At 36.8% G+C, this 27,955-nt stretch overlaps 1 protein-coding gene and 1 long non-coding RNA gene across 6 annotated transcripts; one reads left to right on the top strand and one right to left on the bottom strand.

The window, feature by feature from the left end:
- Nucleotides 1-409: 409 nt before the first annotated feature.
- LOC110047831 (insulin-like growth factor 2 mRNA-binding protein 1) lies at nt 410-25,134 on the bottom strand. 5 transcript variants are annotated; one of them, XM_089283978.1, is made up of 19 exons: nt 25,014-25,134; nt 23,734-23,804; nt 22,659-22,743; nt 22,016-22,098; nt 20,050-20,099; nt 19,199-19,235; nt 14,046-14,197; nt 13,721-13,807; nt 12,533-12,575; nt 11,587-11,681; nt 11,282-11,337; nt 8,819-8,885; nt 5,516-5,732; nt 4,967-5,053; nt 4,301-4,375; nt 3,752-3,937; nt 2,730-2,897; nt 2,053-2,166; nt 410-1,807 (listed from the first exon to the last, which is right to left on the bottom strand). In XM_089283978.1, exons 5-19 carry the CDS (start codon nt 20,082-20,084, stop codon nt 1,730-1,732), a joined length of 1,497 nt encoding a protein of 498 aa, XP_089140104.1. In that variant the 5' UTR covers nt 20,085-20,099; nt 22,016-22,098; nt 22,659-22,743; nt 23,734-23,804; nt 25,014-25,134; the 3' UTR covers nt 410-1,729. The 5 variants fall into 5 exon arrangements, with proteins under 5 accessions (XP_089140104.1, XP_089140103.1, XP_089140102.1 ...); XM_089283977.1 differs by lacking the exon at nt 25,014-25,134 and adding an exon at nt 24,100-24,257; XM_089283976.1 differs by lacking the exons at nt 23,734-23,804; nt 25,014-25,134 and adding an exon at nt 22,896-22,985.
- LOC149114584 (uncharacterized) lies at nt 24,502-26,813 on the top strand. The gene is made up of 2 exons (XR_016205831.1): nt 24,502-24,638; nt 25,063-26,813. It is a non-coding gene; the product is annotated as an uncharacterized LOC149114584 (long non-coding RNA).
- The last annotated feature ends 1,142 nt before the right edge of the window (nt 26,814-27,955 follow it).

Genomic DNA, 27,955 nt, shown 5'->3' with positions numbered 1-27,955 from the left:
ACATAATTTTTATTTCGAAATATGGTATTTTTTAAGAATGATTTTTGTGCGATCACTACACATCGAAAATGTTCTGTGACTTTTCACTGCAATGACCCTTTTCACAGATAACTTTTCTCATTTACATTACAATATAATCTAGCCTGCAAGGTAATTTCGGGCTTTTTTGTAGTTTCAGCCCAAAATTGCCTCACATCCAACTTGGATTACATTGTAATGTAAATGAGAAAAACCAACAATTTATTTTATCTCAAAATTCTTGGCAGTTTTTTTTGCCAGCTCTGTAAGTTTTAATTTGATGCAGGAGTTTACAAGTCTACAGTTTAAACCGGACGCCCCGCATCGCTTGGACGCGAGACACCTTAAGGCGGACGGTAAACTTAATAAAAACGAACAGGACAACACAACATGGAGAGGTTCAAAATAATTTAATCTGGAGAAAAATATGGGCGTATATGGTCCATCGATAATAATTCCAGATAGGTATCAAGAGAAGTAGTGTACAATAGAGAGTAGTATCAAGGCTACCAGGTGTAGAGTCCCTCAGCCAGCTTTGGGTCACCATCAATTAAACTACACAGTAGTCATAAATACAACCATTCAATAAACAGTCCCAACCAAGAAATCGTTAAGTCTTTCTAGGACCTCATTTGAGTTAAGAGTAACTAATGCAATGGCCAATTTAAGTTCTTAAGCTTATGAATGAAGGAGTAGGAAGTAACCAGGTCAAAGAGAGCTCAGAAAAACGAGCTTTGAAACTTGCGAGGTTCTTGAAAGAGCCACGAGTAAAATCTTACATAAAAAAGAACAGGGAAACAGAAAAAGCACATGCAAATAGTCTAACTCAAACTCAAACCCGAGTATTTCTGTAAACACCGTGCTAGGATTGATGCTGTTCTATGAACAAAGGGTAAATCAACTAAGAAGCAGCAAAGGTAAAGCCTCATAAAGAAGCAACTTGCACGCGAAATTAGAAGTTGCCATTAATATCTAAAAAAGAGCAGAAAAATTACTTCCCCTTTAGGGGTGAAAATGGCAACAGCAGGCATGCCTAAAACATTCCTTAAAAATTACAATCTTAGTACACAAATCTACTTAAAGCTACTTAGTGCAAAAAAAAGGGCCTCAAAAAAGGCTCGAGCAACTTAATTGATAAAATACTATTGGAAGCATGCCTAGCTATATTTGAGCAACATGTAGACTGCTCTCAGAGTTGTTCCACAGGCACTAGACCGAGTGAACTATAGCAAACTGTTGACTAGTACCAGGCAGCAACTTAACTCAAGAACTTGCCATAAAATTATACTCAAGTAAGTCAATATATATATAATTTTCAAATACTTGGTTCTTGAGCACACAGGCACATGTTAGGGCACTGTCAGTGTACTGAGTCTGGATGTGGCCTTACAAAACTGCTAGTTTTCTTTTGAATCCTTAATACAGCAAGATTACAGTGCATACTACAACAGCACTACGATCAATTGTCATAACTACCTCTAAGAGTTTTTTGTTTGATTAGCTTCATCCAATAGCATTGTGAGTAAGATGCTCAGAGCCTTGCTGGTGATGAGGTAGCATATGCCAACATACACCTGGCATACCACAATACCACAATACTATCCTGAATAATTTGTCAGTGAGTGGGTACAACAGATACACAGGCTATGAGAGTGATGCCAGTGAAGTGACCAGATAGGTGATAGGTACTTGGCATCTACACAGTTTTGTTTCAGCTGTAGGGCGTCTGCCTCCTCGGTGGGGGAGATTGACAACGAGCTATAGCATCATGAATTTGCATCTGAGCGCGCTGCAAAAAAAAAAAAGACTTCTTTTGAGACTACATGTAAATAAGGTGCTGTAGGACATTTCATAAGTCTAGTGAGTGACTTAGAAATAAACCTGATGTGAATGGGATTTATCAATAAATAAGTTTCCTGTTCCTTCTTACCACACCAGGATCCATGAAAGTCCATTGCAAGTTAATGCGTGCAAGATCCAGTCTGGGGTAACAGGATACCAAATTGTTCAACACAGCATAAAATTGTGACTCACCTGTCCACTAGCGAAGCTTTCTTCGATTACTATAATTGCCTCACTGTTTTCCGTAGTTTCATTGCTTGTTACGACTTTAATACGTACTCCTGTTTGTTTTTGCAGTTCTTTCACCTGACTCAGACAAAACAAAACAAAACAAAGTGAGAAGGAACTGAAATGTGAAAGAAGGACTCACAAGTTGAAAGACCCACAGGTCACATCAGTTTTCTTATTGAAGTCTAGTACAGTGCCAGAAATACCTGTTGGTCATCAGGCACTGTCTGACTAAAGTTGTGAAATTGTCTGACTTATGTCCAATCAATAGTCTCTAAAAATATCTTTCAGTCCTTTGTCAAAAAAGTGTCATTAGATTCACTATTGAATGATGGTCTTAACCTGGAGCCTGTGATGTTAATTTCAAAAAGATGATTTATTTAGTATCTTGTTACTATTTCTTGTGGGTGTGGTTAAGTATTTAACTGGATTTATTACTTGCACATCGTCAAACACAAATTCATTACATGTACAGTGTTAAAAAGAAAACATCACTGGATCAACACAAGAAAGACTGAAACATTTAACCCACTGACTTAGCTGTTTGTAAAATCATTGCAAGGTTGTGCCCTATCAGTAAAAAATAGAATAAAAGGCTATGTTAAACTGCTTCTATCAAAGATGATGATGTTTCTACTTACATTATGTCCGTCTTTACCAATAAATCTGCCTATTATGTTGGGTTGGTTCTTGCTTCCACCTCTCAGAGGAATGAAAATTTCTATTTTCAGTTTAAGTTCACCAACATTCTCTCCAGAGTTTGTTTTATAACCTTCTTCAGCAAGCTTACAGTAGACACAGTGTTGAGCCTGAAAAGATTTCGCAGACAAATAGTAATGGTCAAGATGTGGGCAGACTTTGTCAATTTCAGAATTTAGCAATCACTTTCACAATACAAATGCTGTCTTTTTTCACAATAAATCAATTGGAAGATACTGAAGCAACAACAAAACTGATATACATGTAGACACAATTTCACTGACCCAAGGTTTCAAAGACCTGTTACTACACACTTGTAAATGAAGAATGTAAAACTGATTGCAGATCATAAGTGCATCATAAAGGGCTTACTGCATTGAGACATAACTAGACAATCCTAATACCAGAACGGGGAATAGTTGGTGACCCCTGTAATACTCGTTTGTGAAAGATCACCGAGAATAAGACCAAGCTACCTTATTGGTACTTAATTTTACAATTTTCATGATTGATTCACGAGAAATTAAAAAGACCAGTGAAAAAAATCCTTGCGAAGTTTAACCATGCAAAATTTAACACCCACACAGAAAATTCAAATCACAGAAAAAATGATCAACATGTAATAACAACAACATATACAGGATATGTATCGAAAAAATACACTATCTACTACCTGGTTTTACTGACAAGTTCCATTTTGTATCTTCTGTTGTGAGACAATGTTATAATGTTTAAAATGCATTTTGCTTGTTCCAGTTTATCTAGAAATTTTAACAAGTTCAGACCTTTCAAAAATAAAATGAAGTTGAGAATGCTAGAATAGTGAAATTTAATGCCTTTTTTCATATTTGCCTATTAAAATCACAAAACTAAAACCCCGCCAAACACTGTCTCACTAAATTCATGAAATTAAGTACCCGCAAAATTAAGTACCAATAAGGTAGAAGTAGTAAAACATACTTACAAAATATTGTTGCAGAGGAGTGCCAATGATCTCTATATACCTCTCTGGTGCATCACGATCCTTAGGAAACACATGGATATTTCTAGCTCCACTGAATTTCTTTATGTGAGCAAGGTTGGAAGCCTTTTTACCAATCAGAGGGCCAGCAAATTTGGACGGGAAAGAGAGGTGAACTTTCACTTGCATCTGAAATATCATAGTAAATGAGTACAATCTAGTTTTAACACAAGACCCAAGTGAATTTCTGCCATACTACATTTTTCAAAAGAATGCTGCACTTAAAGTGCACATGACAGATGTTTTTTTTTATCTTCTCGATGAAATCTACACAAGATTATAATATGGAAAAAATAACGAGGAAAGTTGGTTATCGTTGTTGTTGTTTTTTTTTTCACCATGTTTTAGCCATCTGAAAACATGAAATTTCACTTCTAGTTGGGTCAGAAACAAAGGTGGTTAGGACCTGGGACTAGTCAGGTTGTGACATCAAAACTAGAAAGTGAGAAATGTAACTGTAAGTAAAAATGACCACAGTTAGAACAAAACTACCTGTTGTAGATGCATATATCCTTGAGAAACATTTCCAAGTATTCCTTGAAACCAGTAAGGTACAAATGGATTGTTCTGCAACAACATTAAAATGTACTGTAACTAGGGAAATCACAGACAGGTATATGGAACACCTCTGTGTAAACAGAAGACTGCAAGACACTCTTTCAGGGGGCATTTTTTAAACTTTAGAGAGACATATCATTGCAAGTATAGGTAGTGACCCGTTCAGTGACTGAAAGGTCTTATTAATTATTATTTGAGAACATCTGTTGGTATTGGCATAAAAGACTGCGACAGGTTTTTCATCTTAGCAGGGGATGGAAAGAAGAGAAATGCTAGAGCCAGGGTACAAAGAAACTTAAGTCTGCAAACAATTGACATAAGGAAGAAATGGCATATAAGCAAAATAGCATTTAATGAGCAAACATCTTATTTGTTTATAGGAACATGGAATATCCAATTGTAGGACTACCAATGAAATTCAGGATATCAGGAAAACTGCTTCTAAAAACTCATATATCTACCCATGCAAGTTCCTGTGTTATTCCATAATATTATAGCTATCTCAGACAATCTATAATGGGTAATGTGGATTACTGCTTCTCCAACACTTTAAATAATACCTAAGAGTACAATAAGAGTATTACACGTAACTGTACTCACTGGTTGAGGGTTGTAGGAAGGTGGTCCCATTGGAGGCCACTGCCCATGAGCAGGAGGTTGTATATAACCCTGCTGTGGGTTTTGACGCTATAGTTTATGAGTAATAATAATAATAACAGCAATGATGAAATTGATAAAAAATAAACGCAGTATTCAAAATAGAGGAAAATCTACACACTACATTTGTGCTGTCTTATCTAAGCCAACAAAGAATTTAAAAGCTTCAGTTTTAAACATTCTCAGGGTATTACAGGTGCACAGTTTTTCGGGAATGTTGTTCCATTCCATTCCAACAGTGTATTGGAATGCGGACTGACTCATTGCAGTTTTGGTTCTCAGGAGATGAAGTTCCCTACATGTATTAGCACAATTAAATACTGAAATGTGTATTGATTTTATTATTTATATCTAGATTATAGATTATATAGACTACTCCTTATATCCTTAAATACCTGTAAATGAAGAGAAATTAAAAACAGCCACTCACTTAGTGATCCAAGAACAAGTTGCAATAAAATTAACTTCAATGATTGCTTTTGTTCTACAAACCTCTCTCACAATGCTTTTGAGGCAGTCATATGCTTTAGAACTGATCATGTGTTCTGCTTGACTACATTTTGAAAGTGCACCCTCTTCCAGTGAACTAAGCATGGTGTCTTCCTCTAATGTTAACTGTTCTGGTGGAATTTGATACTGTATTGTTATCACTCTATCCAATTGATATAATGGCTCTTCCCTACAGCCTCCCCTGTAAAACAAGTCTCCCCTGCAAAACAAAGAAAAAATAAAAAATTCAGCACAGTCAAAGGATTGACAACTAACTCTGGTGTAAATAATAATAATAATAATAATAATAATAATAATAATAATAATAATAATAATAATAATAATAATAATAATAATAATAATAATAATGAACCAGCTACTGTGACAGAAAACCAAACAGCGACTATACTTTGGGACATGCCAATCCAAACCGACAAAGAGATAAAAGCAAACAGACAAACAATGGAAAAACTCACAAAATACAAAGATCTTGAGACTGAAATCAAGAAAACGTGGGGGATGAAAACAACAACTGTCCCAGTGATCATTGGAGCTCTTGGGCTTGTCAAGAAGGGAACAGAAAACTACATCGGCAAGATCCCACGCAATATTGGAATAACAGAGCTACAGAAGACCGTCCTCCTTGGAACTGCTCACATACTTAGGAGGACTCTATCCATCAAGTAATCCAGCAGACTTATGACTGCTCTAGGCTCACGGATTGAACTTGGCACCATAAGTTAAAAGCAGCAAGACTTTAAGGACTTATAATAATAACAACAACAACAACAACAATAATAATAACATTAGATTTATATAGCGCTAAAATTATAAAGTATTCGAAAGCGCTTTACAATGCAAGATTAAGATTACAGTAAAAATTTAAGAAAAATGTGTTTACAAATAATACAATTTAAAAAACATTATAAGACTATGGCATGCTATACACTAATTTAAAAAAAGTGAGTAAACCATAACAAGCCTACAAATAACAGTCGGTCATCAGACGACTGTCTGGTAAATTTGAGGTTTTGACAGGTAAAAGCTTAGCCTGGTCGGACAGTCTGACCGGGTATTTCTGCTAAAATGAAAAATATTTTAACTGAAAATTTGTGGCCGAATATGGAACAAGTTATTTTGTTATACTGCCACACAATACTATGCAAAAAAGCTTTGTTATGGGTTTTGCTTTTATTCCAATTCTAAGAATTTTATCACGCGCGGTGCGTTGTCTCGAATGTTATAATTATGTCGAATTGTAAACACATCACATCAGCGCCATCATCCCTACATGTTAATTTACGCATATTGCAGTGGCGTTGTGAAAGATCATGAAGCCCCATTTAGTCTGAATTACGTTCATCTGAAAAACTACTAAAAACTGAGGTCTTATGTAATTACTCGTTGTTTGTTGCTACCAAGTGTTGTGGAATTAATTTTCAGTCATAATACATTGACCCGATTATAATAGTATGGAAATTGAATACACGGCCCAAATACTCACGTTTCGTTTATTTGAATGCAATCGCTTTCAAAAACTTTAAAACCTCTAAAACGTAACCAAATGTTTTTCTAGTCCGTATGATCAAAAATCAGTTTAATTTTTAACTCTTATAGTTTTTTTTACATCTGTCACTGTGGTTGAAATATAGTTTCCATACCACAGAAATGTTTTTGTGAAAAGCGTGAATGTACAGATTAGTCACGCTTTATAGTCACGACCACCTTCAATTCCACATTTTAAATAATTATGCAAATTTTTTATTCAATTGACCCCACAAACATCCAGAGGAAACTTGCTTTCAGAAAAAGTCGAAGAATTCATCTCAGCCAATTTTCAAGTCTCTGAAGGTCCATGCGGGAGATTGTTTCATCGCTTTTCCTGTTTTCCTCAGACGTCTTGGGAAACTTGTTACGTTGGAAACGTTTGTGTGACTAGGGGTACAAACGTTTGTAAATTTGTCAATTTTCAACTGGTAAAATAATACCAGAAGTAATGTAAAGGTCCCCTTGCTGGTGCTAGTAGCGATTTTACACTCAGTTGACTTATAAGCTTTTAGAATTTACAACCAATATTTTCACGAAGAGTCTACACTAAAATACCAAAATGTCTTAAATGTCTCTTTTTAATTTCTAACAACAAACAATTTTTTTTGTCCAACCAGACTGGCTTTTTGTCAGGTCAAAACTGGTCCTTGTCCTGACAAATGACCTGCCTATAGACAAAATTTAGTTGCGGGCTTGCATAAGGTTTAATGTTTTCAGCACGAGGAGAACTGGTTTTCACAAAAGGGCAAAACCTTTTGAAGGAAGCTTTTTATAAGAAAAACTTTCCTGTAGATGATCAAACCTGGCGTGCAAAATCATCCACACGGCTGGTCAATTGGCCCGGTGTCCAGCCCTTAACGAAATCCCTGTTATGAATGACTAACATTTACATGTACCATCCAACAAAAATGAGAGCAAAACTCAAAAAAGGTGCCCACATCCAAAGTGACCCCTACTTTGCAGGAGCGGCCTCAGCTACTTTTATCTGATGAGTCATAGATGTTGTTCAGTTTCTCTCCATATAATATGCATATTATGTCAGAAGTAATTTCAAAATCTTTACTTCCATACATAACATAAGCATTTCATACTACAAATTGTGATCAGAGATAAGGAAATGTTGATTAATAATGGTAATAGGACTGAGTGGAGTCCAATTCGGTCTGTAATCATACGAGTGATTAAATCGGACGACCACAAAGCAGGAGTCCGATTTGTTAATCATGAGTATGATTACAGACTGAATTGGACGACACGAAGCCCTGTTACCAATTAATCAAAACTATGACAAAATTCGAGAGATGAACAAACCATCAATTGAGCGCTTAACGATTCAACATCGTTATGAATGCTGAAAAACACAGCAGTTTACTCAACAAAGTGCACCGCAACAGCACAAGCAAACTGACGCGTACTGTCCAATTACAAGCATGACGCGTACATTTTCCAATTAATGCTCAAATCAGGCTGCCGATAGCCAATCACATTCGAGAATTTTGTCATAGTTTTGATTAATAGGAAAATGTGTTTACTAAAACTGTTCCTCAAGGTAGTGGTAGTGGTAGGAAGGTATGCCAGCATAATTATATATCCCAGAGGTATCACCAACATGCGAATCAAAATTCACAACTCATCAAGACTGCCTATTATTTAAACTGTATGTTGTACATATTATTGTTGTTATTCATACAGAAATTAATCATAAAGCCCCTTCTATCTGAAATACATATGTACATAACAAATTTTTTGAGAACTTACCTCAATGCACGAACTGAAGTACCATTTGTTGAATCAGAAACCTGTTTCAGATGGGCATGGCCTCTACCTGCCAAAAAAAAAAAGGTTTCCATGTTTATGAATAGGAAAGCTCTTTGTTAAAGTGCACCTAACCCCAAAAATTTTTTTTCACTAAAACGAATCTACTTGTTATTTAAAATAGTTCTGTGAAAATATTTTTGGATTCCGTTAAATCCTCGATTTTCTGTGCCCCGACGAAATCTCGAAAATAGCTCCAAAACACCACCATTTTGTTTCACGACCAAGTTTGTGGAGAATGGGTCCAGCGGCTCTTGTGACGTCTACCCAGGAAGGTTGGATATCTCATGTCCTCTCATTTCCTTCAGGATGGTGCAATACACATTCGAAAAATGCGCAGAAACGCCTTCCAGAGGTGCTATCGGCTGTTGCAGCAATATTCTGGATTTAAAGAAAGATATACTGTACAATTTACTGACGATGATCGGCTAATGGTGCAATAAAGACGTAAACGATGGTTGATTTTGTTGAACCAAAACAAGCGAACTGAATCTGTGAGAACCATTGAAGAACTCTCACTTGAATTTGTTCCGCAGACTTTCGAACACTGTTTTCATAAATTTTATGCTTAAAGCTAACCAGCAATTTGTAGAAATACTACCGACAACCTATATCTTCCAATCCCGCAGTATTTATAACATAACCGGCAAAGTTGTGTGATCCGATCATGATCAAGAAGCGTTATACTGATATGTAAATAGATCGCAACTGTACGCTGCTAACCAACACTTATTTCTCTTTCAATTTAGATGAAAGTCGAAGATTAATCCTTTAGAATTACATGATAGACTCAGAGTTTTTCGAAGGCTTGGAAATCAGCAGTGCGACAAAGATTCTGTGCAATAGCGTCGAAAATATGGCTGTGTAACATTATCTGCGGACCGCTTAGGGAACACATTCTTTTCGCTTATCCGACGAATTTCACTGCAAACTTTGAGAACAATTTGCATTGGTTATTTGGAGTTATGACTTAAAACGTGTGACAATGTGAAATCAGTAATTGTATGAAATGTTTCCTTCCGCCTTGCTTCCCACAGCTTCAAAAATACAGGTCCAAACAATACGATTTTCAATCGATCGAAGCCAATGTTTTGGAGGTCATCAGGTCTCGAAAACTGCAACACGCACATCGCTCTTATAAACATGAAGCATTCAACTGAAAGTAAAACACAAACTGGATTTAGCAGAACAATCACACCTTGACAAAATACATTCTCGCTAAGGACAAATGTAAACGGGCTATAAACACGCATGGGAATCTTATGTTTAGTTGACAAAATTACCATCCAAAGCTGTCCTTGAGTTTTCTTTCGTGCTTTTCGTTTGCCTGCACCTCCACTTCGTATCTAGCTTTCCATTCCTAATATACAAGCAACTCGTCTGCAAAGAAGTCTTCCCCTTCGTCGCTTGAAATATTGTAATTTGCTCTCAAAGCTCTAAGCAGTGAGTTCACAGTTGTCGAACATGCTTGATCGAAGTTTATTTCGGAGTCTTCCAAATCGAAACTTAACTCTGACTCCAGTGACAAAAAAGAAATGATTCTGAGACAAAACTTGCACGTTTTAGTCCCAAAATACATCAGAACGATTAGTTTTGCGTTCCATTTTCTCGAGCAAATACAGAGAGTTGACTGAGGCGCTATTGTGTTTGGTTCCTGGGTAGACGTCATCAGGTACCGCCGCCCCAGACTCCCTAAAACGCGGTTGTGAAACACTTCAAGCACGACTTTGAAAGGGCATAGAAAATCGAGGATTCAACCAAATTCAAAAATTTCTTCGCCCAAATGCTTCAAATTAAGTCTAGATTCGTTTTAGCAAAAAAAAAATTGGGGGGTTAGGTGCACTTTGAGTACATACATGTATGTTGGACTCTACACTGCCTGTACACTGGGCACAAGCATTTTAGGCAGGTAAAATTTATTGAATGAATAATAATTTAAAGACTTGTTTAGTACCATTTACATTGACGTTTTTTTTCCTTATCAACAGCAATGGGGTGTATTCACATATCAATGGTAAATCAGAGGTTCCCAAAAGAGCAGGTGCAGAGTTGAAGATGAGCACTTTCTTGCTCTGATAAGGGGGGAGGGAAAATATTCTGTTCTTTGGGCATATTTTTTTTTTCAGCAAGTGTGTGTGAAGCCGAGGTGGAGATGGTGGACTCTTAACCTAGACCTACATGTTTCAAGATGACTTTTTTCCCAATTCTCCCTACGCTTTTAGGATCAACCCCAGCAACCTTTAGGCTAAGCTCCTAACTTCCTATATAAGGACGCCCAAAGGCCTATTTAAAAAATTCTTTGGGCAGCAGCCTTGTTACTGCTAAATTTTTAATTAAAATAACCAACACAATTACAATCTTTCAGTTTGTTCAACTTACACATAAAAATATTACACAACTGCTTACCAATCACTTGTCCAGCAATACAGGTATCAACTAAAACACGCATCTGAACCACTGGGCTAGAGTAGACAAGACCAATATTACATTAGTGACTAAGTTACTAACGGTGGGGGCAGTGTAAAATCAACTTTTAGTAACCTACTTGGAGAACATAAGCTAGGAAACTGATGATTTCAGATATTTATGATGCCCCAAGTACTTACACTGGATTAAATGCAACATCTGAACCTAAATTGCTTTTCACTCAAAAGCAAGGAATCCTCATTACAAATGAAGCCAGCCAACAGTTGCTGGTGGGTTTTTCATACCTTCTCTTTGCTGGATCAGTTTCTAAACGCATTGTTCTGTGAATGCTGAGGTTAGCTTCAGTACACTGCTCAGGAGATCCAACAATCTCAACAACCTACAGAAAATAAGATTTAGATCAGTTCCACAAATACCCTGTCACACAATTCTGTGGCAAAACAGAGTGTTGCATGCATCAATGTGAACTGGAAAAGAACTGAATTGTACTACAGTACTACATCTTATCACATTTCACAAAATTTCAACTCCAATATCTCAAGCTCACTTCTTGTTTAGACTAGACTCCAACGTCAAGAGTCTTGCCTAGAGACACTGGACAGAGTTAGGCCAAGTTCAGATGCCGTACTTCACATGAGCCGAATCGAATGCAAATGAGAAAAATCCTTTGTTCTCCCTCATTAGCATTCAATTCGACTCATGTGAAGTACGGCATTTGAACCAGGCATAAGTGGACCAGAAATTTCTTTGTTATGAACATGCAATTTGTGTGCTTTCTCAAAATAATTTTACATTTTAATTTTACAATTTTATGATAGTTTTACATAGGTTCTTTCCACCATAAAAACCCTTGTCAAGAATACCCCATTTTAAGCATTTAATGATCCTCCCTTCTTCTCAAAAAATGTGACTTAAAAGCTGATATATATAAACAATAGCTTCCCAATGACTTTCAAAATATGCACGGATATTTGTCTGCAGACATTATCTGTTCTGAGAAGTGAACAGTTTTCCGAGGGCGTAGCTCAAGGAAAACTGTGAGCTTTGAGGAACAGATAATATGCAAGGACAAATATCCAAGCATATTTTCAAAGTCATGGAGGCTATTGCAGTTTTGAAAATTGGGGAATATTCTCAGATATTCCTTAGTTCTCGGTTGCACGATGCATTTACACCAATTGTGCGCAAGCCAAAATATTTGATGGATTATAATGTTACATAAAACCTCACCTTTTCAAAGGGACTCTTGTCATCTTTCTTGTGCACAGTGATGCTTAAAAATAGGAATTAAACAAATTAGTGATAAAAATGACTTAACATCTTGTTGCAGGGTTCAGCAATTTCCCTTCACTAACTGCTGAATTCCTACCAAATAAATGGAAAGGAAAGTTGCTTTCATCAGCAATGAAAACATCACGGGAATACTATAAACTCAATACAGTCATGATCACGCACGTGACCTGAACCACGTTTCCAAAGCTTCTGACAAAAAGTTTCTCTGTTTCATCGTTAGTACAACCCTATGAGCTTGAATTAAAAGTGGTGCTCATCTCTGCACAGCATCCAAACAGACCAAGTTCACTGGATGACAATTACAGTGTTTCTTGAAAAGAAATTTTCATTCCATTCACATGAAAAACTTCACAAGAAATAGGCAATGCAAAACTTAAAATAATCAGAAACCCAACCATTCGCTACTTTCTAGGGGTGCTTTCCATTCAACCAAAAGTTCCAATACGGGACAGAAATTTCCTGGGACAGGTTCCAGAAAATCCGGAAATTGTTAAATTTCCAAAAACCAAACCAATCAACCAAAAATTCTGGAAATTTCAGAATGAAAATCAAATGGAACAGAAATTTCCTACACCTTGTACCTTGGCTAAGAAATGTAAAAAGATTTATAACACATGCAGAGCCATTGTACCACTCATTAAATCCTTTGTTTTGTTATGTTTTTGCTGCTCTTGTGGTTTGTATAAGGTCCCTGCCGTCATGGGCTATAAAAAGTCACCTATTCAACATATCAGTGCTCTGTATGTTTCTATATTTGCAGTTTAAACCTTAAAGTGAAAAATTCCAAGTGAACAAAAGAGCGAGTTATTGCTTTCCACTGTGATGCAGTCAAGCAGAAAATTCTGTTCCATTTGCCCCAGAAAATTTCCACAAATTCACACTGGAATTCTTAGTCAAATGGAAAGCACTCCAGTGCTCAAATATTTTCAGAGAGCAAACAGTGCAAGGAGAGCAAAACGTTGTCAAATTTCTCTTTAAATGTCAAAAGCAATCTATAGAATGTGACTTCTGTGTTATGTTCTGATCTGGATGCAATGTCACTGAAATTAGTGAAATTGTTGGGTTCAGTTTTCTTCAGACTACTCAGAGGAGTAGGAAACATTGCCTACTGTGCAAGGTACTTACTCTGTTTCCGTTTTTTCTGTGAGATCTTTAATTTTCTTTCCTTCTTTACCAATAATGGCACCCACCATTGTGGGTGGTACAAGAACCCTACAAAAATTAAAGTCGAAAAACTTTAATTTAGTGTATTCTAATGTACTTCTTATCAAAGAAGCAATTTTTGCCATAACAAAATAATATCATGGATTTCCATCTCTAGAGCAGTGCATGAAATGTAGGAAGTAACCAGTTGAAGCCCATTAGCCAACTGTAACACTGGCTGGGCTGTGCACACGCCCACTGTAACATTTGAAAAAAATACAAGTACCAAAACTGGAATTGCATATACCTGATGAAGTAATCAGTATCTCTTGGCTGTCTGTTGCGACTTGATCTTGGTTTTCCACTTCTTGAACCATTTCTTCGATCTCTTCCTCCATCGGGAGACTGTGAATTCCCGATATCTTGCAATTCATGATCATCTTCTCCCATATAAGGAAACTAAGAGAAGTATTCCAACAAGGCAATTTGCTTCTTTTTTTTTTTCACAAATTCTCAAACAATTTACAAGATTAACATGCTCTTTGTAGTTAAGGTATCAGTATACTCCATAATTGTCCAGCTTTAAAAAAAATTGTTCTTCCCTTTTTTAGACATCTTCTTGTGATTCTTTCATTTAAAAAAATTTCCATGAAAAAAGATTGATTCTAAGCAAAGTTATAAATGAAAAACATTTCTTTGCACTAATTACCTTTAATTGATAGCTGTCAACGGGTTGTCACAAGAATTACATTAAAAAGCACCCTGCAAGGAAAGCCTTTTCTTATGGTACACATACTTTGTGCCATCTCCTCTCCACTCAAAAGAGAGATAAAGAGGCTCTGCTTGCAGGGTGATTAAAAAGTTGTGTGACAGATTGCCACCTAGTATGATGGTCAAACATTTGTGTTTGGTAGTTGACAAGCTGTGTTGATTTGAGCATAAATATGTCGTCAAAGAAATGCTAAAGTTCGTGTCCATGTGCAAGTGTGAAGAAAGCACCACAGAGAAAGAGGCCGGGGCAGAAAGGTTTCAAAAACATACAATCAGAATTGGGCTGATGCATTAGCTGGCTAGCGACAAAGGTTCCTGCTTCAAACAGAAGTTGCTTGCACTGGATGAGAGAGACATTCGACATTCTCCAAGAACTATTTCCTTGGTCCTTTTGCTGTTTAAAGCAGTAATGGTAACATCTCAAAATTTGGAGAGACTTGGAGAGAATGTTGCCCGATAATCAGGGAAAAAAACTGTGTCAGGGAATTTTTGGTTTTTGCTTCTTTCAAAAGTTATGACTACTTTAGTGAAGAGAATACATGTTATATCACCTCTCAAAGTTTAACTGCATGTCAAAAACAAACCAGACAAGTAATCACAATTTCCCGACAACATTTTTTAGAGAAAGGTGCCAAGAAGACATCATGATGTTGATCCCATCCTCTTGCTCAAATCCAACCAGTAACATACTTGATTAGTTAACCTCTGTACCATGGGAAATAGAGTGCTATATTCGGAAAACCTTATTTTTTGTATTTTAATAAGTATACCTTTGTAATTTACAATTCTTGAGCTTTCAAAAATATATACTTTATTGGGGTTTGCATCAAATGTCCGACCATAAAGTGGTGCCAACGAGCGATGGTCATCTGGGATATGCTGATACCTTAACCATTTGCTCAACAAACACTGAAGCTTGGTGGCTAAAGAACTCATTAAAGTGTGAAGGAGCAATGTGTGGGTTGATTATGAGCAAGGTTTTGTGAATACTTCAAACTCAGTTAATCTCTGCTTAAAGAGCCCTGCCCAGGCTAACTTGCACTGTCATTAATCAATACCTTTTAAGGTCAATAACCTTTAAATTCACAAAGCTAAATAAATTTGACTACAATAAAATAGAAGGACATGGAAACAGAGCAACGGCCCAGACATCTCCCTCTAAAGCCTCATTGCATTGCCCACAAGTTCACAACCATGACAAAGAAATATCACATGTACAGAGTTATATATATTACTACCAGAAGATAAGATTTACACAATTTTGAAAAAACACTTGTGGCTAAAGAATTGAGAGGACATGTTTTACAAGCTGCTCTGTTTCTCTAAGTCATAGTAAAAAATTCGACACTTGTGCTAGGACACCTAAAAGTATAGAAAACATGTATCAAGGGGGCAACACTTGCCTGTCAAAAATTATCACAGTTTTAAAACAGTCATATCCATTAGGGGATACAACCAATGGTGAACACTTGAAAAAGTTGTGCCAACTAAACATTGTTACTGTGTCATGCAACTGTTTCAAAATTGTATCATCTATGTACCCTTAACAAGTTCCAAATGCTTCTATTTCAGACAGTGTTTTTTTTTTTATGAAATTCACAATTCCAACTTACCCTACCCATCATAAAGAAGATAAAATGCAAGTCAAAAGTTGGTATCACACAAAGAATCTGACAAATCCTTGATCATCTCTTGGTTCAGTGGTTGAAATTAGCATGTGTCTACTGTTTGACTAGTAAATATTTAATGCATTATTGACTAAAGGTTCTTAAACTCAGTTCTCTGTTTGGACAGACTGCATGCAATTCAGACTTGTGAACAAGGTATTCTGTGAACCTTTGGATGTATAATACAAAGTTTAGGCAGAGATAATCCTTATATCTTGAGACTATTTCTTTGCTGCTTGAACTACTTCATAGACATCAACAAAGGGTTATGAATATTTCATGCTTTACAAATCAATTCATGTTATCAACTGAGTAAAAAAGGAACACATCAAGTTTTCAGAATCTTCTTTTACCAGGAGCACATGCATGCAAAATTATTTCTCATCCAACAGAATTGACAAAATCCTTTCTAACTGTACCATTTGTGTGAGTAAAATTTCAATGATTTTTTTGAAAAGAAAAAATCAAATTTAAAATAAAAAAGTCCTAAAACAGCATTAAGACAGCAAATTCAAAAGTCAGTTTAACATCACAAGTTATATAATGCAACTCAGACATATTTCAAAACTTATGGAGAACAGATTTTGCAGGGTAAATATGTAAACGTAAAACATATGACATGTTTTTAGATTTTCTTCAACTAGCAAACTGGTGTTTTATGGTGGCAACAATTTTCTTAGATGGAAAGAGTAATTAACATAAGCAAAAGTACATGTTATTATGTACTTACATATCAGAAGCATATAGAACCATTAACTTTGGCTTTTAACAAGAATTTACATCTGATCTGCATTCAGATAACAACACAATTTTGGCATTTATCAGAAAATAAAAAAACCCACAGCTATAAAATGTAACTGGCTTGAAAAAGGGAGAAAACTCTAAACAATATTTTACACACTTCCACCACAAAGGAAATGTTTGCAAATAAACATTGAGTGCAAGTTAAATTAACACCCATGCTACTGGTTTAAATGGGAAGCCATGAGGCTTTAAAAAACAGCCTAATCACCTTCACAGTAGTACAGGCTTAGACATAAATCTGTCAGGTCACTTTTAGGAAGAGTCCTCTTGATATCTCAGACTCAGTATCCCAACTTTGAATGGCTGATTAGCTTTAAGCTTCAATGTCTGAATTCAGTCCAGAAAACTGCTTCATGCATTAACAGGACAATACCAAGTAAATATGTAAGCTAATGTGAGCTTAAGCCTGTCTTACTATGGGGGTCACCTCAGACTAGACATGAATGTATTTTATGACTTCATCCTAAAAATGGTCACAAATGGCAAATTAAAACATCAATTTGACCAATATAGTATCTAAATATGAAATCATGTGAAGTATGGATGAGGAATGCATGTAGCAGCTCAGTTTTAATTTATAACTGCAGCGACTGTACAACAAGCCAGGTTATAACTCTTATCAAGATTTAGCAACACAAAAAAAGTCTAGAGCCTCTAGAAATTAAACTGATCATCAAAAACTCTCCTTTTGGTAGCACCAGGTGTTATGACAGGAAGCCTCTTGGTTAGCTACAGTACTGGAACTATTTGCTCACACTCCTAATCAGTAGTTTCACAAATTGATCAATTCTGAATAATCACACACCACTTAGTATACAAAAGTCAGAGGTTGCATACTTGCCCTAACAGAAATATAACAAACCATAACTAGAAGACCAATAGAACTTCTCATCATTCATAGAATCCCCCTCAAACATAAGTGCTCCTGATTTTATCATTATTGAACTACAAGTGGATTGCAAACTTCACCAACTGAAAAGGTTATGGAATCCAAACCTAAAGGCTAAGTTTCATTTGCTTAACTGAGTGTGATAAAAGTTACTAAACTTTTAAAAACCAAAACGTTTTCGACCATACGGTCATCATCAGTGGTGTGATAAGTTTTCATCATGATGGTTACTATATGTTTCTTGGAGACAATTCCACCTTTTCACAATTAACAAGATTCAACCCATAAAGATGTCCATGGCAATGACAGAGGTCTTAAGAAAACTGTGTGATGTCAGACTTGTGAATTTTTATACAAGTACATACATATATAACTAGAAACCACATATGGAACCACTGAGGAGCAACTATCGCCAGGATCAATGGTGTGCAAGAAGACACATCCATCTAGCCCTGCTGATCTAAACAAAGGGCAAATCTGAGGTTGGGCCACCACCTCAGTTTGGTTAGTCTTGCATTGTGCTTCATTATTATACCCCATGATTCCCTATTCTTTGAGCCCACATTCCCAAGCAACAAAAGACAGCGTGGAGAAATACCAATGTAATGACTAAAGTTCATAGATTAACTGCTTTTAAACCGATCAATTTTACTTTACTCCAGACATTTACCACCACACCTCAGCTTGTTAAACAGACCAACAATAAGTATATATATGTATACATATAACCACGTTTGTGTAACCTTTATGCGTTAATTCATGTAATAGCAACCATTTGGTAGACGCTTCAGTTTCAACCTTGTTGTTGTAGAGTACAATGTTTCTCGATTACACTGGTTTCAACAATCACTCTTTCTATGGAGGTTTTTTCAAATTTTACAAACCACTGGTTTAGACTGATGCATTTAAGCCAGAACAGTTTTGACCATAAAAACTCTGCTGGGAGTCACAAATATTTGACCACCAATCTTTACAACCTCTTTACTTTGTACACTGTACTCTCAGGCAAAGTATGGCATTTGAGAACTATTTTAAAACATGCAACAGAGAAGATTCATCTCTCTATGGTAACAATGCCTATAGCTATATTGTAAGACTTCTGCATACAAATTTCAATTCTTATTCTCGAGTCACATTAATACTGCCGTATTTGAACTTCATATTAGGTATTGTCAAGTGCAGTCTAGACATCCTTCTTTCTTATCTATATGTGTATTGTTACGCATTTTAGAGTGTACTCTGCATGTTAATCAGAATTTTAGGATGCACAATAAACAGAGTGAGCTACAACTGATCATGAGTGATCACCATAACTATTAAAATCGTTACCTGACTTGCTCCCTGTTCCAAAACTTGTCCAACAGCCCTAAAAAAAGAACAAATTTTAAATAAACGCAGCATGAGATATCACAAAGTAACAGAAAACAATCATAAACTCTTGTAAAATGAACTTGACAATTGCTAGCATCTGTGTTTAGATTTAATTTGGGACAAGGTATGGTGCTAAAATTAGCCAGCTTGTTAAACACGCCAACCAAATGGTGACTTTTTCACTGTTTGACGAAAACAAAAAATCCAACAGATCGCCTCAAACAATAATGCATAACAGAATGGAAAAAGAAAAGCTCAGGTCAAACAATCGCACATGCCAATGTGTCAGCTATAAAAGATTTTGCTTTCAATAAACATGGCCGTGTGTATTCACCTGAGCGGTATTTAATTACCTAGACCAAATACCAGACAAAAGAAACAGACAGAAGATTCAACCCCAGTTTGATTATTGGCCTTTACACATAGGTCAGCACGTGCATGGAGATAAACAAACAAATGCTATTTTAATTTCATGTTTAAAAAAAATTCCCAGACTATTATTTACATAAAAACTTTGATGTCAAATGCAAACAACCTTCAGAAGTAAAACTTAATAGTACAATACTACAGAAAAAGAGTATCTCGACCATAAATTTCACCATCGTGTATGTAGGACATCAAAAAAAGCTACACTGGTGACCCCAAAGGCTCGACGTTTATTCAACTACTGCTTTCGCTATAGAGAACATAAGTGCTACACTTCTCCAGACTGTTTAGTCTTCTCTCGATGCAAATAAATAGCAGGCATAAAAAAATCTTTAAAAAAAGAAACCTGCATAGAAACATACGCACGAATGGCATACGCTTACCCTTGTGGTTCTTCACGTCCAGCGTACTCCATCATAATATCTATGTTTAGCTGAAAGGTCAGGGAAAACCCCGCAAAATTAACGTCAGTCACACAACAGATAAAGAAAATTCATAAGCGGGTACGTAAGTATGTTTTGAAGAAACTAGTGCTTCAAATGAAAATTTTAAGATTCTGTTTTACAGAAACGCTAGCAGAACACCTTATCATTGAGTGGAGTTTATTAATCTCTGCTACTTTAACCTCTAGTAAACAAAAAAAAACAAATTCAAAACTACAACTTATTACTTAAACAGTAACTGTCCACAGCAAGTTTTAATCTAAACAAGAAAAGGCCTCAAACAACACGACTTCCACTCTCAATTTTTGAAATAAGCTTTTACAATTTTATGATTAAACTTCCCCCTACAATAAATGCAAAAAAACTACAATGTACATAAATTTATGTTACAAAGCTTATGCAGAAACGCAACACTTTAGTATCTGTACTTTGTATATCTATACCTATATTAACAAATTTAATATTATCAGTATAAGACATCATCAGTTTGAAACTCTTAAGTAACGAGTCATTTGAAAAGGTAAACTTTTGATGTCTAGACTTTTCCGACACCCAAAGCTGAACCCTTCTGACCTACAATCGTGCCGAGCTGACACATTTTCGCGGGAATAACACTCGCAGCTGATGTTCCAGTTCACTGAAGACACTTTGAAAATTTGAACAGCTAAAGCAATAACTCTCGTTAGTCTATCACTTAAGTTCATTTTCAAAGTACCAACTCAAATGACAGACCTTACCAAAGAACAGAAAATATCAACACCTCAATGTCACTTGCAACAACAACATTGGAAATTGTTCATTACAGTAAGTAAGAAATCAATGACTGGAAACAGGTTGTTGATTTCAAGATGTGCCCCAGTCAACCAGTAAAAAGACCCTAGAGAGGGAAACTAGTGAAGGAGAAGCTAATGATTTGATTTCTGAAAGGATTATTTGGAAAATCATCTCGATTCTAAACACAGGCAGTCGCACTGTATCTACAGTTCCTAAGACATTGGTCTTGACTCGAGGAAGCGTGAGATGCAGTCGTTACAAAGCAACATTAAGTTGGCTTCTCTTCAACCGTGTAAAGTCACGACATAGCATACATATCAACCAGCGTGGCTTCGTAAAGTAACAGCTCTTTTCATGCTTAATTACAAGTTAGAAAAAAAACCTTCGGTGTAACGATGGCAAGCAAACGGAGATCAAGTAAAGCAATTTTGAATCCCAATAGTTTCTGTGGTAACGAAGAAGTCACTTTGAGAAACCGGGATTCTCTTTTATTTGACGAATTCAACAAGTGTGTTGCTTCTTTGAGAGACAGACTGAGACCCAGCAACACTTCAGAATTTTCACCGAGTCGCGTCAATTTCAAAGCACTGACGCTTTCCATCCTTCAGCCCAACCCGTACTCGTGGCCAGCAGGCGTCAACATCGACATTAACAAAAGCCATTAAAACACTATCAATTTTTACAGAAGAAATTATTCATCAAACGTAATCACGAGAAGAAAAGTTTCAGTAGGTGTTTTAAATCCTTTTATAACTGGCTTTTTCGCTTGTGGATCGAGGGCAGGATTTGGCCCGCCGCGCGGCAAGCTTGAAATGCAACAAGACTTGACTTGATTATCATGCGAGGTGTGTGTAATTCATTTTTACCTTGTTTCAGCTCTTTCTATAAAGATGTTCGGTCTAAACAACTAGTTTATCTTACACGCAGGAACACTGAACTTTCAAGAACCCTGTAAATAAGAGCGGTTCTTGAAAAAAGCATTCAGAGAGATCAGCTATCGCTAGTCCAAGAGATCGACCGACGCTATGATATCGCCACAGAACACAATGAAGGATCAAGTGCGTATTAACGGAGATTTGTTTGCATTTTTAAACTTAAAAGATGTTTTAAAGTAACTCTGGTACATACTCACCTAAAATGGAAGGCTAAAATCCAAGATATAGCGTTGTTTCGACGAAAGTTATCCTATTCTACGCTACTATGACCAAACAAGACCTAGCAAATAAAATTTAGGGACATGTAGTTAGCTGTGGCGTATAGCATCGGTAAATTGGAACACTGGTTTTAGACAGGCCTTTCCACAGGATCAACCTCCATAATACACGGACCTAAACCTAAATAAACTGAAGTCTACACAAGAAGGAAACACTCTCTTCCACCTATGCAAGTCTCGGAAATCGAGATGCTTGTCTACAACCCAGTCAGCTGCATGGAATTTTTGAACCAAAGAACCGACTGCACGCAATTGCATTGACGTTTCTCACTCCAAACACGGGGTAGTTCTTGAGAAACACAAAGAAGGATAAACTCTGCGAAATAAGCAGTGCAAGAAGCAGCTTTCAATACAAAAAAATTGTGGTTTAACTCCTTGTTCAGCCTCAGTTGTCTTACGATAAAATATCTTGTGTACTACAATAGAGTGTTGTGTTCGTAGCAAAGCCGACAAAACAGCTCGCATACTTCAAGAGAAGGTGTTGCTGGGATTTGCCAGCAGCCAAAAGCGACGGCAAAACGGAAAAGCACTTATGCGGTTGACTGCCAAGCGGTCTACTTACACGGTAACAACTTCTTCACTCCATTCACGACCCTCTGCTTCCCGTCTTCCTCTGCAAACGCAACGCAAAGCCCGCCTCAAATGGCCTAGCATCGAAAACAGCAGAACACTGTCAGAAACTGCACGGTTTCAACAAATTATAACAAGTAAACAACTCCAAAACACGTCACACAGCTGGAAGCTGGAGAAATTACAGATAAATTGAAGTAAAAGGCTCGTAGTTATGGGAAATCCTGACCTCCGAAAAAGCTTCAAGCGTAGCGAAAGCCAAGGCCACGTGCCGCCGGTGTAACAAGATCACGTGACCCCGTGACATATGTCAGTTGAACAGGTTATGCAATCACGTTTCAAGACGTTTCATTGGCTAGAATTGAACACGTGACATGTCAAGCATTTTCAAGAAGCCGTGTAATGCTATTCACAATGTCACAATATTCATGTGAACAACAGGTACTAACAATATCACTACAATTTATTCAGCGTTATGACACAAGGAAAACCCGCAAGGGCTGCTGTTATGTTGTTATTGTTAATTTTACGGTATATAGTCACATGTAAATCTATTTACAGTCTCAAACTTGCAGTTGCAATAATTATTTTGTTTTAAATATGTCTTGATTTCCCCCTAACCAATCAAGTTATGGGTACAGATTGCCACACAAAGGGTTGCGATTTCGCAACATTTTCGATCGCAGGCACTACAGCTTTCCTTTTATAGAACAATTATTCTTATGAAGTGACGCGGAAATTGTACTTGTGTAGTTAGTTGGATGTTTATTTGTGGTCATGTATTCTACACTTAACAGTCTCACGGACTATCATAAACAAAGTTTAACTGCACATAGGGATACGTGTATTGGGTGAGCTCAATTCTGACTCTTTAATAGTTCCTTAGCATAGCGTCGCATTCTTATCTTCCTCACTTGTCATTTCTTCACCCATGAATCAATCACGCGAGGTTGACGTCTAGTTACCCGCAACCAATAGACTTTTTCTGAGTTTTTCGTGTTTTTCTTTTTATCGGATAAAGAAATATCAGAGAGTCGACCAAATGATGTGATTCTTATGCTTCTTACCTTTACTGTACTGCCGACCCCGGGACTGCCGATCGACGGAGCTGTTCCAAAACCTCAGTATCACCTGAAGGCTGAATAAATGAGTATAACAGACTAGTTTTGATATCATGAAGAAAATACTAACACGTTATTTTCATCATAAAAAAAACAACAACAAATAAATCATCTCGCGCCGTCAGTACCTCAAATGCAATCTTCCATTCTAATAAGACCTCGCACGCTGAAGAAACGATTAAAATTTCCTCGCATTTAAATACATGTATTTTGGTTAACACATTTCATTTTCAAGTAGAAAATTTTGAAAATGCCAGACAAGAAATAATAATGCAATAAATCGCGTAGAAGGGAATCGACGATTATACTAACCTGAGACGATTCAGTATTTCAAATGTTCTTGGGGAGCAGGCCCCCAAGACTGAGATCGAGGAACTGTGTTTAATAAACTTTGTTCAAATATGACCTTCAGAGCACTGACTCCAAGCAGGAAATACACTTTTTAAATTGCTGTCACCTTGGCTTGGGACGTACTGTCACCTTGTACGTGAGTCCACTCGTCCGGTCAAAAACGTGATGGGAATCAGTTCCACGCAAGAAAGTTATTTCTTGTCAATATCTCCATTGAAAAGTTGAAAGTATTGGATTAACAGAGGACTTTCAACATCTTACAGCGTTTCGCTAGGATTCACACTGCCGTAACCGGAAGCGGAACATGGTATACGTGACCACTGCCAGTATGTTTCTTTATGATCAAACATCGCAAAAACGTGAGCCGATCCCTACCCATGTCATTCGTGGCGCTTAGAATGCCAAATGTGCTTGTATTACCTGGCCTTGTGGCAATACTGTTGCTGAAGGGACATAACTTTGTGGGAGGCAGAGAGCTTTGTTATGTTTTTCGCAACTGTGTGAGTATTTCTTATTTTATTTCAGTTCTCCAAAACGAGCATTGTATTATTTGAAAACTGCGCCAGCATTGTTCTTTTAATCACTTAAGAACCGTATAAAACTGAAAAACGTTCAAAATAATTTTTTTCTTTACTAGTCTTTCTTTTTTTTTTTGTTAAAAAAATATCCGGGTTAAAGTTTCAGTAAAATGCAACCACGACAGCGACAGCGAGGACAACTTCGATTGAAAACTGAATCAGTCACTGTATTGAAACAAGGGATCGCGCGATAAAATAAAGGTGTTCAATTTGTCTATCACTGATAGACCTATCTCAAAACTGAATATGTAAGACAACGTTAAATGCGAAAAATAGATTCTAGCTGTAGTGTCTTACCTTCTCCAGACTACGCAGAATTTGGTCATTTCATGTTGTTGTTTTGCAGAGAACGGCAAAGAAATGTACCAAGGTTTATAACGCACGTGCAGAACCATTGCACTCCCCATTGAAGCCTTTGTCTTGTGAGGTTCCGGTTACTGTCACCACGTGAAAAGAAAGGATACAGTTAGACGCACCAGGCTAACTCCCTAATGACGTAGCAAGGAGACTGGAAGAGAGCGGATGTCATGAACCTGGTACCCAGGTCACAAGCGACGACATTTTCACAGTCGCTGCAAAAGGCATCGTCTAAGGGTGAATATGTCACAAATGAACAAAAACCTGAAGTCATGAAATCATTTTTGCCTTGGACTGGGTAGATCCTGGACGGCCAATGTTCATCAATCAGTGAAATAATTCTTCATAGATGCGGCGCTTAATTTAAAACGCATCTGGACCTTTTGGGAATGTTTTCTAAAGTTTACAAGTGCTCTGATAGCAGTTTCAACTGATAGATGGAGAGTTGGACAGCAATGCCTACACTGAACCTTATCGTAGCCGTTTCCTGTACTGTATGCACACTGATTTCTCTACTTATTTACTGATGGTTACTGCATTGTTGCAAACCTCACTGGATAATTGAAAATTGGTGATTTTATTTTCCTTTTGTTTACAACAGTTATGGAAAATAAATCAAAACTAAAATGAGAGAAAAACGCACGAGGCAGAACACCTCATACACAATAAAAGATGCAATAAAGATGAGTACCTGAGGAATATCAGTATAAGTAGATTATATCACGCGGTTCTATATCAGCCTGATGGCTGACCCCGTGGACTCGTGAGTAGCTACAGAGTATTTATAGAACGAACGTTCACGGGGAAAAATGTTAATTATGAAGTGAGATGACGCTGCCTTATGAAGATTAAATAATCATACCATACTACACATAATAAAAAGCTACAAAAAGGTTGATTAGGTATTCTGCACATCATTTTGAATCAAGTTTTAAACTCTCTTCTACGATCGATGAGCAATCCAGGATATGACTTTTTTTTTTCTTCAGGAATACCAGCTCTGTTGCAGTGAAGGAATTGTTCCTCTTTTACTGATGAAAAAAATCCTTTTGCCAGCTCTACATATTTACCGGTGAAGCTATTTCACGTACGTCGTGAATGAATGAACGAATGAATGAATGAATGAATGAATGAATGAATGAATGAATGAATAAGTTCTAAAGCAGTTGTGATAGAAAACTAATTTAGTGCAAGGCCAGGTGAACTTATCTCAGGCTGAAATCAGTCAGTCAGTATAGCTGCCATTTGGCGTAATTATAGTCTTGGTGTAGATTGCTCCGACAGATCTGTTATGGCTTTATCTGATAATCATGATCTAATCGCTATTAGTAGTAATCTAGGAGTGTCAGTGGTTACGCTACTTGCCATCTGTGATTCTGTTATGGATAGTATTAGCCTGGTACTGTGCACTTGTTAACAAAATGTCGGCCTCTTCTTTTGCGTTTTCCAAGTGTCTGCGAAGAGGATTTAGTTAGAGTTTTGAACGACTAGTAGATTTATACTAAAGCAATTAGATTATTTGCTCTGGATTTCTATGCGTGATCACTGAATCGGGCTGCGCCCTCGTCATCTATCACGCGATAGAAATCTCGAGCTCATAATCTAATTGTTAAGTGAATATGATGGGGCACATTCTTATCATATTATTACAGTCATTGCACACAAAAACTTAGCAATCATTGATTTAGCTAGAATTCACAGGCTTCACAAACTTCCTCAATAAATTGTTCTAACTGATTACTTTTGCTGGAAGTTAATTAATAGAATAGTTACTAGTAATAATAATAATTAATAGTTTGTTGTTTTCATATCAAAGGAAGAATCAAATGGGATTGGATGTGACCACTACTTAAGTATTGTATGGAAACATTCGTGTTCACTAAATTACTGGACAAGTTCTTGTTGGGTATGAAAGAAAAGGAGGATTTAATCAACCTGGGAAAGTTTTGGTGGCCAAGAGCAATCATTATCTGACCTCCTGTTGAGTTTAAACGGCTTCTTTAATTATATGTCGTGTAATATAATTCGTGCGAATTTTTCAATCATATGTTTAAATTATCTAGCTAATTTTTATACGCTAATAAATTATCGATTTTCCAGAACTTATTCGACAGTGACCACCACTGTGGAGACACCAAAACTTGGTCGATCGTCTTATGTGACGCTGGACTTTTCCCTCGTGAAAGCGGTACATGTAATCGGAACTCGACAACGGTAAATGAAACCAAGTAGGGGAACTGAACTCTGCCGGAGCAGCTCGCTTGACTAGCTTGAGGGTAGAAATCCGTCACTTATTTCTGGATACCGGGATTCGCGGCATCTGGAATTCGAGCAGATCAAGGACTCGCAGAAATAAGCTTCAACGTAGTTTTATTCCTCTTCTGGACGTAAATCCAAGCGTACATCTGAGAGTAGACCCGAGTGTAAATCGAATTGCAGTTTCAATATCGCTTGATTTATAGTAACGATCGTATAATTATTACATCAGCTATATAAACAACAAGTACACAAGAGTTCAAATAGGTTACAACATATACATTTCACGTATCACAAATTATTGTCTCAACGAAGTTTGTAGATTGTTTGGTACTAAAGATAGAAATTACTAGTCATAAGCACTTTTCCTAGATGATTACATCATCGAAGGTACAATCACTAAGGGTCTTAAGGTTTAACTGTTAGCCGTTAAAGGGCCAAAAGTTTAACCGTTAGGCGTAAATAAAGCTTAAAATTTAACCGTTAGCCGTAAAATAAATTGAAAACCGCGCAAATTAAAGGTCTCAAATGTTTTGTTATCGTGATGATGATTTAGCCGTTGAAGCAGATGAATTGGTCACTAGTAGTACTAGTAGAACGCTGATAACGAGGTCATGGAGCCAGGT

This window comes from Orbicella faveolata, unplaced genomic scaffold (assembly GCF_042242905.1).
Source record: "Orbicella faveolata isolate gen_17 unplaced genomic scaffold, um_ofav_v1 contig_13, whole genome shotgun sequence".
Classification (NCBI taxonomy): Eukaryota; Metazoa; Cnidaria; class Anthozoa; order Scleractinia; family Merulinidae; genus Orbicella; species Orbicella faveolata.
This window is presented reverse-complemented; position numbering and strand designations above follow the sequence as displayed.